This window comes from Callithrix jacchus, chromosome 1 (assembly GCF_049354715.1).
Source record: "Callithrix jacchus isolate 240 chromosome 1, calJac240_pri, whole genome shotgun sequence".
Lineage (NCBI taxonomy): Eukaryota > Metazoa > Chordata > Mammalia > Primates > Cebidae > Callithrix > Callithrix jacchus.
The window spans coordinates 160,082,883-160,096,968 of record NC_133502.1 but is presented as its reverse complement, the minus strand read 5'-3'; the positions used below and the strand labels follow the sequence as shown (position 1 = coordinate 160,096,968).

Here is a 14,086-nt window from a genome sequence, read left to right as displayed (position 1 = left end):
ATTAAGGTTTCTGTTTATTGCTTGTGTGTAACAAAAGGTAGTTGATTTTTATAATGTTCTTTTTTTTATCAGCAACTGCATCTGCAATAATGTTCTTATATTTATCTACCTCCTAAACTCTCATAGTAATTCCAATAACTAATTCTAATACATATATTCATATTATCTGTGAATAACGGCTATTTCTTCCTTTACAATATTTACATCTTTTTTTTTGTTCTGACTATGCTGACTAAAACCTCTAGAACTTTGTTCAGTAGAAGCCGTGATAGTTGCTATCCTTGTTTATTTCTGATGGTAAAGGAAATGCTTCTAACATTTCATGTTTATGTCATTTTCAATGGTGAAATATTAGAAACATTTCCTTTAGTCGGTTGAGGAGGATTCCTTCTGTTCCTAGTTTGATAACAGCTTTTAATCATGAATGAGGATTGAATGTTATGTTTTTCCACATATTAAGATATCTACATCTTAAATATATAGAATGTCCCTTTAATAAAAACTCATAACTCTATAATCCAAAGATAAATTGTTTTACTATTGTGACCATACTGCATATACATTATATTATTTTTAAATATTAACATAGTCTTGGGAATATTTTATTATATGCTTGAGTTTTCTTCAAAAGCATGGCTTTGTGTCTCTTTTTTTTTTTTTTAAATTGAGACAGGGTCTTTCTCTGTTGCTCAGGCTGGAGTATAGTGTTGCAATCACAGCTCACTGCAGCCTTTAAACCCTCAGGCTCAAGTGATCCTCCTGTGTTGGCCTCCTAAGTAGCTGAGACCACAGCTGTGCCACCATGCCTGACTAATTTTTAATTTTTTTGTAGAGACAGGATCTTCCTATGTTGCCCAGGCTGGTCTCAAACTCCTAGCTTCAAGCAATCCTCCCACCTCAGCCTCCCAAAGTGCTGGGATTACAGATGTGAGCCACCGTGCTGGACAAAAGCATGGCTTTTAATGATTGCAGTTTTTAATCATATATATGTATCACACAGATCCAAATTTGAGAGCACTAATGTTTTTAATTTCAAATATGAATATAAATATGTATTCTTATTTCCAATTATTTCTTTAGCATTAATTCCTAGAATTTGATTTATTTAAGTTCTTTTTAAGCTATATGTCCACTAGTATGGTATGAGAATGCCCTGTTTATGCCAGCATTATTATCATTGGATATATTACTGCTGATGTTGTAGTAATGCATTTAAACCAATGTGATGGGTAAAAGAATTATATTTTTATTTGCATCTTTAAAATTACAGGTTTGTTGTTGACTAACTGGGCATAAAAAATTAATTAATAAACTTACTGGTATTTATTGACCATCTGCATCTTTTTCTTTTGTGAAATGATTTTCTCTTTTGTCTATATTTTGACATACATTGTATCTTTATTTATAAAGATATTAACTCCAAATATATTTAACTTGGACCTAACCAATTCTGCCAATTGTTTTCTTTTATGGTTTCTTTCATTTCTTTTATACTTAGAAAATTTTTTCTTAATTAGATAAATATTTATTTGTATTTTCTTGAAGGTGCAAGGGTTTTTTTTTTATTTTTTTGGTTTTTGAGATAGAGTCTTGCTCTGTGGCCCAAGCTGGAGTGCACTGATCTCGGCTCACTGCAACCTCCACCTCCTGGGTTCAAGTGATTCTCCTACCTCAGCCTCCCAAGTAGCTGGGGTTATAGGTGCCCACCACCACACCCAGCTAAATTTTTTATTCTCAGTAGAGAAGGGGTTTTTGCCATGTAGGCCAGGCTGTTCTCGAACTCCTGACCTCAAGTGATCCACCTGCCTCCCAAAGTACTGTAATTACAGGTGTGAGCCACCACCCCCAGCCAAAGTGTGTAGTTTTAGTTTAGATTTTCACATATGTTTAAAAGTAGGAATAAAAATTTTTTTTCAAGTGTTTTAGCAATTGTCCCAATATCATTTATGAAATGGTCCTTTCTTTCCCACAGATTAAAAATGCCACTTACATTATATGTTAAATCCTTAACCACATTAGAATTTATTTCTTTATTTTCTATTATGATCTATTTTGCCTATTACTGTGTCAGTATATAATGTTAATGATTTAATATATAATTATAACATATATTAATAATCTCCTCTTTTTAGAACTTTTTCCTACTCTCATAACTACATTCTTCCAGATTTAGTTTTTAATCACTTTTCCAAGTTCTAAAACAGACCTCTTGAAATGGTAATGGGATTCTTTAAATTTTTATCCATAGTTAGTCTTTCTAGCTAGGAAAGTATTTTATCTTGCCTTTTCTTCAAATTAAAAAAGAATGATCTTCAATAAAGTTCTGTCATTTCCTGCATATGCTTTCTGAATATATTTATGTTTAGTCCTTGATATTTCACAAATTGGTGAACATTATGTTTTTTTCATTAATTTATATGACCAAGTTTATATATATTTAAAAAAACATTAATTGTATAATTTTTATCAGACAACTTAGTGAACGCCTTTGTTTTCATTTCATTATCTTGAATTTTCTAGGAAAACAAAAGTGTCCTTTGTAAAGAATAAACTTCTCTTCCTTTATATTAGTAGACCTTTTTCTGCTTCTTTTCATAGTAAACTAGCCAGAATTTTGTTTCCTGGTGACAATTTAATATTCCTCTACAATAGAGGAAAACAGTCTCCTTATATCTGTATAGTACATATATTAGCTGTAATAAAATAAAAACTTCAGGGCATGCTATATAACCTGAAGAATGTAAGGAAGTGGCACTCTTCCTATAAACAATCTTAGTAGAATGACAAAGAACATTGGTTGTGGTATGATGCTGCCCTCAAGTGGTTCCATCAAAAAGTGTGGATGGAAAACAAGACCACATAATTGACTTCAGATATCAGCCATTTGGTCCCAGAAATATCAGAATGAGGCTCTAGATAGGGAAGATGGCTGGAGGATCTGTATTTAGAAGCAGAAGATGGATATGGGATGTAAACTAATGCTGTTTGGGTTTTTACTATTAATGTGATTTCACTAATACTTACAGAATGAATTATACAAGTAAATAAACCATATTTAACTGTCTCAGATAAACCCTCCTTAGACATGGAATTGACTAACTTCCTTTGATGTGTCATGGGAAGCTTTCGGCCATGAGATTGTTGGGAACTTAAGTCAGATAAATAATATCTATTAGGAGGCTAGTTAATACCACAAGTTTTCTTATGGCATATCAAGTCAGCACCAAGCAAAGGGATGTTCCCTAGCTGCCTGCATACCAATTATGTAGTTGACCATAGGAGATATTAGTACCCGAAAACTCGATACTATTGTTTTCTCATGCCATTCTGCATCACTTAACTGAAAAGTCAATACCCAGAACAAGAAACCATTACTCTGCTTCAGGATGGCTTTCTTTTTTGGGAGCTTGAGTTTTTGAATACTTCTTCGTCTGAACTTATATTTTCCTTTTTCTCTTTCCACTCAGAAACTTACTGAAGTATTGCAGGAAGTTTTTTTGTTCCTTCCTGTGACTTAGAAACTGTTAAAGCTGTTAGACAGTTAGCCAAGATTCTAAAGAAACCCAAGCATGGCAGGGTGGAGACAGAGAGGAGAAATTTATTCCAGAAATTAAGTAGTGTTTCTTAATATATATCATACTCCTTGAGTATGATTTTTTGCTATATAACTTAAGAATAATAGAATCAGTTAGTCTCCTTTGTAGGCACTGCAAACCATCTTCATTCCCTCTATGTCAGATACTCTGGGGAATTAATTGGAGATATTAAGAGGTAAAATGATGCAGAGAAGACCAGGACCAGCAGAAGTCAAATACTTTTATTTCTTTAAAATTTTGTTTAGGCTACTCCTGGATATTTTGAAGCGTAAGTTCATAAGCTATTTTCCTCCATTGATTAATCTTTATTGATAAAGTATTAGCCATTACAGCTCTTTTGGTATATTTGGCTACTCCTCAGTGTAGTGGATAATATTAAAATTTACTGTGCTTTTACCTCTGTTTCAGTACTATGCTACATGATTTATATGAGCAGTACAATGAAGAACTAGAGTTTAAATGTGATTGAAAAACCCAAATGTATCTAATGACTGATTACGTTAAGTATCTAGATCCCTTTGGATAACTTTTAGTTTTTTTCTTATTCTCTTATGTTTGTTACTTCTTTTCAGATTTATTTATTGATGATGAAGAAATACTTTTTGTAAATAATAGAAATCACCTACCAACCTTGCATACTCTCTTGAGTAGACTAAAACTATTTTTGGTAAAGGATCCTCTTTTAGATTTCAAAGGACAGATCTTCACAGCAGCTAATTTTTTCAGGTACTTACTTAATTGACCAATGCTGTAAATATTTTTAAGAGGTGAAAATGTTTTTGTATGATCACAAACTTATGTTATCAATAATTTTTTATTATTATTTTACCTCAACTTTAATTTTAATGATTACATGTTTTGGTTAGCTAGTGTGACTTGCTTTTAGTAAACACTAATTAATATTTTTTTAAGGGGATGTTTTTCTCTTCAAGAAGATTTGGAAGTTTTGGGGAAAGAAGATATTTGTATGGACAAAGAGAACTTTTGTCAGGAGAAACTAGAAGATACAATACGTTCAAATAAGGTTGTAATATTTGCTTTCAATAATATTTTAATAAAAGTAGTGAGGCATACTTTTGTAAATTTTTATAATATACATTGACTGTCTACAATTATCAGATTAAAAGATTTGATAACGGAATGAACATGTATCAATTAAGGAGTCAAAATTACTTCTAAATAGTGGTTCTCAGCCTTGGCCGTATGTTGGGATTATCTGAATAGTTTTTAAAAATTCGAAGCCTGGGCCGGGCACAGTGGCTCAAGCCTGTAATCCCAGCACTTTGGGAGGCCAAAGCGGGTGGATCACGAGCTCAAGAGATCGAGACCATCCTGGTCAACATGGTGAAACCCTGTCTCTACTAAAAATAATCTACAAAAAAATTAGCTGGGCATGGTGGCGCGTGCCTGTAATCCCAGCAACTCTGGAGGCTGAGGCAGGAGAATTGCCTGAACCCAGGAGGCAGAGGTTGTGGTGAGCTGAGATCACGCCATTGCACTCCAGCCTGGGTAAGAAGAGCGAAACTCCGTCTCAAAAAAAAAAAAAAAAATCAAAGCCTGAGTTCTATACAGACGTATTCTGATTAATTGGTCTGATGTAGAGCCCAGGCATAGGGAACTTTAAAATCTCTTCTTATAATTCTAATCAATATACCTGGGTATAGAAAATTAAGTAGTGATGTCTAGTTTAAAAATTGGACACTGGAACTAGAAACATTGATTTGTGAATGATGCACAAAAAATAGTACTTGAGCTAATGAGAATATTGCAAGAGTAAGAATATAGATGGTCCAAAACTGAATTTCAGTTTTCTGCCAGTGTTTAACAAGGATGATAACATCTTTTGTATATTAAAGACCACACTTCTAAAGATGCATTTAGTTTCAATAACACAAAATGATTATAATATTTATTATGTAAAGAATTTTAGCAGTCGAGAGTGCAATAACGTTTTGCAGTTGAACAAGCTCAGAAATCTAGGCCCATATAGATGTATTCACAAAATTACTTTAAAAAAATTTTTTAGGACAAATTAAAATGTTTTATATTTGGCAATTTTAATGGACTTAAAGCATTTAAGGGGTTTCCTTACAGTAAAAATTTGAACATGATGGTAAAAATATTAATTCACCTATAGGCCCCATTCCTCCAGTATCTCTTGCCTTCTTGCCTCCCCTGTTAACACTGAGAGTTGTGGAATTAGTCTCTCTTGTTGAGGAGTCAAGTTCTGTTGGAGTGAAAGAGAAACATACTCTGTGGAGCATAGTAAAGATCTGTTCCATTCCATGATCTCATTTCACTTCTCCCCATTTATTATCTCTCATCTACTGTTTTTAATTTAAAATGTTTACAATTTGCTATTAGCCAAAAAGAAGCTAATTCTGCATCTAGGGGTATTGTACATCACTAATGTAATGAGTGACCATAAAATACAATAGTCAGAGAGAACATTGCTTATAATAGAATGTATTTTTAGTTGCTACATTTCTGTTTTTTAAAAGTATATATCGCTTTGACAATTTTGAATGCAGATTTAGTTTAAAATTTGTGTACATCGCTTAAGCAAACTTTGTCCACTTAAACAATTTCAAAAATATTTATTCGGAAAGCCTCCCTAAAAACTTTTTAAAACTATATGTTTTTTTCAGCCATCACGTTTTCTTATTGAGTATGACTTCTTAATACCTCCAAGCCACAAACAAGAAATTGATATTCCATCACACTCGGAACTGAAGGAGTCATTAAACCTAGTGCCAGAAATAATAACCTATGTCGATGAAATTGAAAAGCTTTTCAAAAGAGGTGAGAATTAATTTTAAAATGTATTACTTGTAAAAACCACTTAAGAATGTTTGTTACATAGGTTCTTGTTTATTAAAATTTTTCTGAACCTCCAGATTTTGCAAAAATGTTCTGCAAGTTATTTGTTGAAATCTCAGTATTATTTTTGATGAGATTCTTTTCTCATTGTCATTCTCTTTATATGACTTTCAGGTTTAAAACTTCTCTGAAGTTTAATCATTTCAAGATAATTGTACAAATACAACTAAAACACCTATGACTGTGCAAATTTTTTAAAGAATTGTTTTCTTATAAATAATGAAAACATTATCAACTTCTATACTGACATTAGTTAACTATGGAGAGGCTCACAATAAAGAGTTCAGAGTGAGGATTTGTGGAGTCAGATGACTAGGAGAGTCAAAGTTTAGAACTTAGATGGTTTCATCCCATTTAGTCTTAGTAAATACTATTGAGTTATTTTTAATGACAGTATGAGCCCAAATATTTAACTGTCCTCTCATAAATGCCATTTATAATGATAAAAGTTATATAATATATGGAGGAATGGAAGGGGGATCTGTGATATCCATTGAGAACAGTGATGTTTGCCATGAACAGACCACAGACTTTAAGGAATTCTTACAGATAAGACTAAATCAGGGAATTTCTGATAACCCTACAAATCAAAGCAAGAGAATGAAAAGCCAACCTGGGAAAGTAGATCAAATCTGTACCAGAACTTGTAAATATAGTAGATCTCAAAATGCAGGGTGGGTCATGGGCTTATTGGCAGGACACAAATCTTAGCTTTGTAAATGCTAATGTAAAGGACAACAAATGACTTCATTGAGTGATTATACAGTTAAACTTCCTGCCTTCACTTGACTCAGATGCTGTACTAAGTAAAATGAAGTCATTGCCGCAGAGGACTTCTAACAAGTAAAGTTGTACAAACTTTTGAAAGGTCAGGGGTAGGCAGTGTCCCAGGTACCTTTGGGTTGTGACAACAATAACAATAAAACTGCTTAGTATAGCAATAAAGTTGCCTGCTACAGGGATTCCTCAAGCCATAGCTCCTTTCCTATTTCCCATGATCAAAGGGTAAATAAAACTATAGATTTGCCTACTCCAAACATTTAATAAAAATTGAATCATATAATATGTGATCTGTGACTTACTTCACTTAGCATAATATTTGCAAGTTTATTGGCATTATCCAATAATATCAGTATTTCATTCATTTTTATGGCTAAACAATATTCCATTGTATGGCCATATCACATTTTGTCTATCCATATATCTGTTCATAGATATTTGGGCTGTCCTTTTAGCTTAAAATTAATACTGCTGTGAACATTTAGGTACAAGTTTTTGTGCACACATATGTTTTCATCTCTCTTGGATATATACCTAGGAGTAGAATTGCTAGATCAAATATGTTTAACTTTTTGAGGAATTGCCAGACTGTTTTCCAAAATAACTACACTATTTCATTCCCTGCAACAATGTGTAAGGGTTCCAATTACCTACATCCTCTCTGAAACTTGTTATATTTATATAACTTCTTTATACCCATCCTACTAGGTGTGAAGTGATACCTCATTGCGGTTTTGATTTGCACTTTCCAGATAAATAAGGATGTCGAACATCTTTTCACATACTGTTAGTCATATTTGTATATCTTCTTTGGAGAAATGTCTACTCAGCTCCTTTGCCCATTTTAGTTGGCTTATTTTTTTTAATTGAATTATAAGCTTGTCTCATTTGTTTTTGTTTCTCAATTCCTCCTTTTCTGCCTTCTTTGGGATTACTTGAATTTTTAAGGAAGTGTTTTTGTGACAAAATTGTACATACTTAAGGTGTATAACATTTTGATCTATATATATACATTGTGAAATGTTTACCATAAAAAGCTAATTAACATATATTCTCATATTTACTTTTTTGTATGTGATGAAAATACTTAAAATCTACTTTCTCAGTAAGTTTCAAGTGTACAATGCATTATTATTAACTACAGTCACCATGCTGTACATTAGTTCTCTAGAACCTGTTCATCTTGTTAATGAAAGTTTATACCCTTTAACCAACTTCTCCTCATGTCCGCTACACCCTAGCCTCTGGTAATTACTCTTCTATTCTCTGTTTCTGTAAGTTCAGTTTTTTAGATTCCACGTAGAAGTGGTGAGAGTAGGCATTATTTGTCAATACCTAATTTTTTGAGAGTTATCATGAAAGCATATTGAATTTTGTCAAATGCCTTTTTTGCATCTATAGAGATGGTCATATGGTTCTTGTCCCTCATTCTATTAATGTAGCGTATCACATTTATTGATTTGCATATGTTGAACTATCCTTGCATCTCAGGGGAAAAAAAATCTCACTTGATCATAGTATATAATCCTTGTAATCTGCTGTCAAATATAGCTTACTAGTATTTTGTTGAGGTTTTTCTTTTTAGAATTATTTTTTATTGAATAATCATGGTTTTAAAATTTTTTATCCTTTTGATATGGTATATTACTTTGAGTTTGGGATTTTCAATCTACTTTGCATTACTGCAATAAATCCCACTTTTTAAAACTAGATTATTAATTTTTGTCAATATTCTTAAGAAATAATTGGTCTGTAGTTTTATTTTCCTGTGATGCCTTTGTCTGGTTTTGGTATTAGAATAATATTGGCCTCATAGAATGACTTAAGGATCATTCACTTCTATTCTTAGGAGTGACTAAATAATTGATGTTGATTTTTTTTAAATGTTTGATGGAATTCATCATTGAAGGCAAGTGAACAAGGGTATTGCTTTGTGAATAGTTCTTGATTACCACAGAATTATATTTTATGACAAAAATACAAAGATGCATAGTTTTAAAAACTAGATAAATAAATTATCTCACAGTCACTGAAGCTCTGTTCATTTTTTCTTTCTTTCTTTCTTTTTTTATTGTTGAGACGGGGTCTCACTATGTTGCTCAGGCTAGTCTTGAACTCCTGGGCACAAGTGATCCTCCCACCTTGGCCTCCCAAAGTGCTAGGATTACAGACATGAACCACTGTACCTGACATCTGTTCATTTTTATTCAATTTTCTTTATCATTTTTCAGATTGGGTAATTTCTGTTGTTCTGTCTTCAATTTCACTGACTCTTATGTCAGCTCTAATTTTCTGTGAATCCCATCCAGTGAATGTTTTATTTTGGATATTGTTTTAAAATTTCCATTAGTTCTTTTTTATACTTTCTCTTTCACTGCTGATAATTTCTATTTGCTCATTCATTACAACCATATTTTTCTCTATATCCTTTAGCATGGTGATTACTACGTTATGTTATTACTGCTTTGAAATCTTTGGATACTAATTTCAAAATCTGAGTCATCTCACAGTTAGTGTCCAGGGACATATTTTTTTGTAGAGAATGAGTCACATGTTCCTGTTTTTTCATTTTACTAATGTATTGGATTGTATCCTGGCATTGTACCTGATACATTATAGAAACTGTAGTTTGCTATGTTCCTTTGAAGAGAGCTACTTTCTCTGTTTGTTGTAGTAGGCTCTTAATGTGGCTTAACTCAAACTATAAATTTTGTCTCTGCTGTGGTGGGAAAGAGCTGAAATCTTTATATACAGCCTTAGCTGATATGCTTTCAATCTGCCCCATACGTGTGTAGTTCAGGGATCATCCTGAGATTTATTACACAGAGTACATACATAGAGTTTGGGGTTCCTCTTCTGTTGCTCTCTCCCTTCCTGTATTTCCTCCTTTATCTTCCAACTGTTGTGGTAATCATGAACTCTAATTCAGGTAGAGATGTCCTCTAATTCTTCAAGATAATAAGACTGCAGATTTTTATCCAAGTTCTAGTTGACCCAGGTAGTACCAAATAGGTGATCCCTTCAGGTGAAAAGCTATAAAAATAGGAAATTCACTCAGTATCAGTCCCCTTCCCATTTCTGCCTGCTTTAGACTGTAGTACCTTCAGACAGTCATTTTATGTATTTTGTTCAGAGTTATAAATGTTATAAATGCTGTCTACAGGAAGATTGGCCCAAAGGAGCTATTGCTAAAAGTAAAATTCCATTGTTTTATATATTAGTTTTTAATTTTCTTTTTATCTCCTAGAATTCTATTAATAACTCTGGACGGCAGATGAATTTTCCTTCCTCTTCTCACTTTATACATTTTATAGATGGTTACTGTCATTCTATAGGATTTAGAAGGGAGAACTAATATATATGTTTTCCTGCTTTCTTAAACCAAAAGCCAGATAATTTTGAAAGAAATCAATTATAATCTCATTTGAAACATCAGTATCTCAGAGATTTCAGCTTTTATTAGATTAATCTGTTTCAAAAAGAGAAAGTTTTGGTGAAAAAATATGGTAAGTTTCTCATTTAAAAAATAGGAGAACTGAGATGCAGCCTTTTTTAATAGATAGAAAAAATAAAAATTGAAATGCATATATTATTAATGATAATGCATTGATTTAAAATAAGATATTCTCAGCTCAAAATCTTCTTAAACTGATAAGCAACTTCAGCAACATCTCAGGATACCAAATCAATGTGTAAAAATTGCTAGCATTCCTATACACCAACAACAGGCAAACAGTTTGTATGGAACCAAAAAACATCCCAAATAGCCAAAACAATCCTAAGCAAAAAGAACAAAGCTGGAGGCATCATGTTACCCAACTTCAAACTATGATATAAGGCACCAGTAACCAAAACAGCATGTTACTGGTACAAGAACAGACACATAGACCATAGAACAGAATAGAGAACTTAAATATGAACACACATGTACAAGCATCTGATCTTCAACAACTTGACAAAAATAAGCAATGGGGAAAGGTTAATAAATTGTGCTGGGAGAGCTAGCTAGCTATATGCAGAAAATTTAAACTGGATCCCTTTCTTACACCATATACAAGAAGTAACTCAAGATGGATTAAAGACTTAAATGTAAAACCCCAAACTATAAAAACTCTAGAAAAAAATCTAGGCAATACCATTCAGGAAATAGGCATGGGCAAAGATTGCATGATGAAAACGCCAAAAGCAATTGCAATAAAAGCAAAAATTGACAAATGGGATCTAATTAAACTAAAGAGCTTCTGCAGAGCAAAAGAAACTATCATAAGAGTGAACAGACAAATTACAAAATGGGAGAAAATTTTTGTAATCTATCCATTTGACAAAGGTCTAATATCCAAAGTCTGCAAAGAACACAAACAAATGTACAAGAAGAAAACAACCCCATTAAAAAGTGGGCAAAGGACATGAACAGACACTTCTCAAAAGAAGATATACGGCCAGGCACAGAGGCTCACACCTGTAATCCCAGCACTTTGGGAGGCCGAGATGGGTGGATCACTTGAGGTCAGGAGTTTGAGACCAGCCTGGCCAACAAGGTAAAACCCCATCTCTACTAAAAAATACAAAAATTAACCAGGTGTGTTGGCATGTGCCTATAGTTCCAGCTACTCAGGAGGCCGAGGCAGGAGAATTACTTGAACCTGGGAGGTAGAGGTTGCAGTGAGCCAAGATCCCACCATTGCACTCCATCCAGCCTGGGTGACAGAGCAAGGCTCTGTCAGAAGAAGGAGGAGGAGGAGGACGAGGAGGAAAGAAGAAGAAGAAAGAAAAGGAAGAGGAGGAGGAGGAAAGAAGAAGACATACACATGGCCAAGAAAGATGAACAAAACCTCAACATCACTGATCATTAGAGAAATGCAAATCAAAGCCACTATGAGATACTATTTCATGCCAGTCAGAATGACTATTATTAAAAAGTTAAAAAACAACAGATGTTAGCAAAGTTGTGGAGAAAAAGGAATGCTTTTACACTGTTGGTGGGAGTGTAAATTAGTACAACCATTGTGGAAGACAGTGTGGTGATTCCTCAAAGACCTAGAAGCAGAAATACCATTTGACCCAGCAATCCCATTACTGGCTATATAACCAAAGGAATATAAATTATTCTATTATAAAGATACATGCATGTATATATTCATCGTAGCACTATTCACAATAGCAAAGGCATGGAACCAATCAAAATGTCCATCAATGATAGACTGAATAAAGAAATGTGGTAAGTATATACCATGAAATGCTGTACAGCCATAAAAATGAATGAGATTATGTCTTTGCAGGGACATGGATAGACTTGGAAGTCATTGTCTTCAGCAAAGTAATGCAGGAATAGAAAGTTAAACACTGCATGTTCTCACTTATAAATGGGAACTGAATAATGAGAACACGTGGACACACGGTGGGGGGAACAACACACACTGGGGCCTTTCAGAGGGTGACATATGAGGAGGAAAAGCATCAGGAAGAATAGCTAATGAATGCTGGGCTTACTACCTTAGTGATGTGATGATCTGTGCAGCAAACCACATGGCACATGCTTACCTATATAACAATCTTGCACGTCCTGCACATGTACCTTCAACTTAAAATAAAAGTTGAAAAAAAAAATGTATAATTTCCAAACTAACAAAGAAAAAAAACTCTGAACAATAGATTTAATTCTATGGAAATAAAGGAGAGCAAAGCAAGCGAAAGGCATTGGAAGCATAAAATAAGATTATAAAAGTATCGCCTTTGTTTAAATAAACGTAAATAGGTTAAGCTTCTCTATTAAAAAAGAGACTGATTCTTAGATTAAATTTAAAAAGGAAATATAATGACCATATGTCTGATTCAAAGATCCTATCAACTGCAAGATATATTATCAACTTAAGAATTTTTAGGGAAGAAGGAAACATTCTAAATGCACATACAGATTGTAAGATGCATCACAATTTCACAAACAACAAAATACAAAAAAAAAAAAAGAAAATGTCTTACCATAAAGAACCACCATGTATGGTGTTTACAAGAGTTGAGCCAAGAAGGAAGGAAGGAAGGAAGAAAGGGAGGAAGGAAGGAAGGAAGGAAGGAAGGAAGGAAGGAAGGAAGGAAGGAAGGAAGGAAGGAAAGAGAGAGAAAAAAAACCAAAAGGTAAAAAATAAAGGGATAGGCAAAATTTATGACATCTGGAGATGGAAGGAAAAGAGGGAGGGAGGGGAAAATAAAAGGATAGGCAAAATGTGTCAGACATCCAGGGAGGAGAAGGAAAGCAGGAAGAAAAGGAGGGAGGGAAGAAAGAAATCCAAAAGATAAAAAAGGGATAGGCAAAATGCGTCAGACAGCTAGAAAGGAATGAGGATGGAGAAATGAAAGAGAGAAAGAAGGAAGGAAAGAGAGAGAGAGAAAGGAAAAGGAAGGAAGGAGGAAGGGAGGGAAAGGAAGAGGGAAGGAGGGAAGGAAGGAGATAAAAGGTAAAATGTGTCAGACAGCTGGAAAGGATGGAAGAAGTGAGGAAAAAAGAGAGGGAGGAAAGAAGGAAGATAAAAAAAAGAAAAGCGAAAGCCAAAGTGGCAATATTAATATAGAGAAGTAGAGTTCCAGCTAAGCAAGGCAAAGGAAGTCATCACATATCAATAGAGATGAAACCCTTCAAACTGATTTCATTCTTTAAGTTTGCGGCTTATGGATTACCCACCCTATCTTACCTTCCAGTGATTATGTAGATTTTTCCATTTTTATTTCCCTTTGGTAATTTTGATTGACATTTGAGGGGTAACAAGGGGTGTGCATGGGGGAATAGTTACTCACCTAAGTTAGCATTTTCTTCAGAAGTATAAATCTGCTTCTCT

At 33.7% G+C, this 14,086-nt stretch overlaps 2 protein-coding genes across 4 annotated transcripts in view; one reads left to right on the top strand and one right to left on the bottom strand.

The window, feature by feature from the left end:
• GNG10 (G protein subunit gamma 10) overlaps positions 1–14,086 on the bottom strand; it is a 140,886-nt gene that overhangs the window by 52,168 nt on the left and 74,632 nt on the right. Inside the window, exon 3 of one of the 2 annotated variants that reach the window (XR_013519840.1) lies at positions 1–14,086. This exon is cut by the window's left edge and continues 14,830 nt beyond it. The gene's annotated coding sequence lies outside the window, so the exon portion shown is untranslated. The other variant, XR_013520319.1, reaches the window with a different exon arrangement.
• SHOC1 (shortage in chiasmata 1) overlaps positions 1–14,086 on the top strand; it is a 106,196-nt gene that overhangs the window by 34,609 nt on the left and 57,501 nt on the right. The window contains exons 1-4 of one of the 2 annotated variants that reach the window (XM_035254650.3): positions 3,536–3,864; positions 4,169–4,322; positions 4,509–4,620; positions 6,245–6,398. In XM_035254650.3, coding sequence (XP_035110541.2) covers positions 3,777–3,864; positions 4,169–4,322; positions 4,509–4,620; positions 6,245–6,398 — 508 coding nt within the window. In that variant the 5' untranslated portion in view covers positions 3,536–3,776. Of the gene's footprint in view, positions 1–3,535; positions 3,865–4,168; positions 4,323–4,508; positions 4,621–6,244; positions 6,399–14,086 lie in introns of those variants that run through there. The other variant, XM_054258891.2, reaches the window with a different exon arrangement.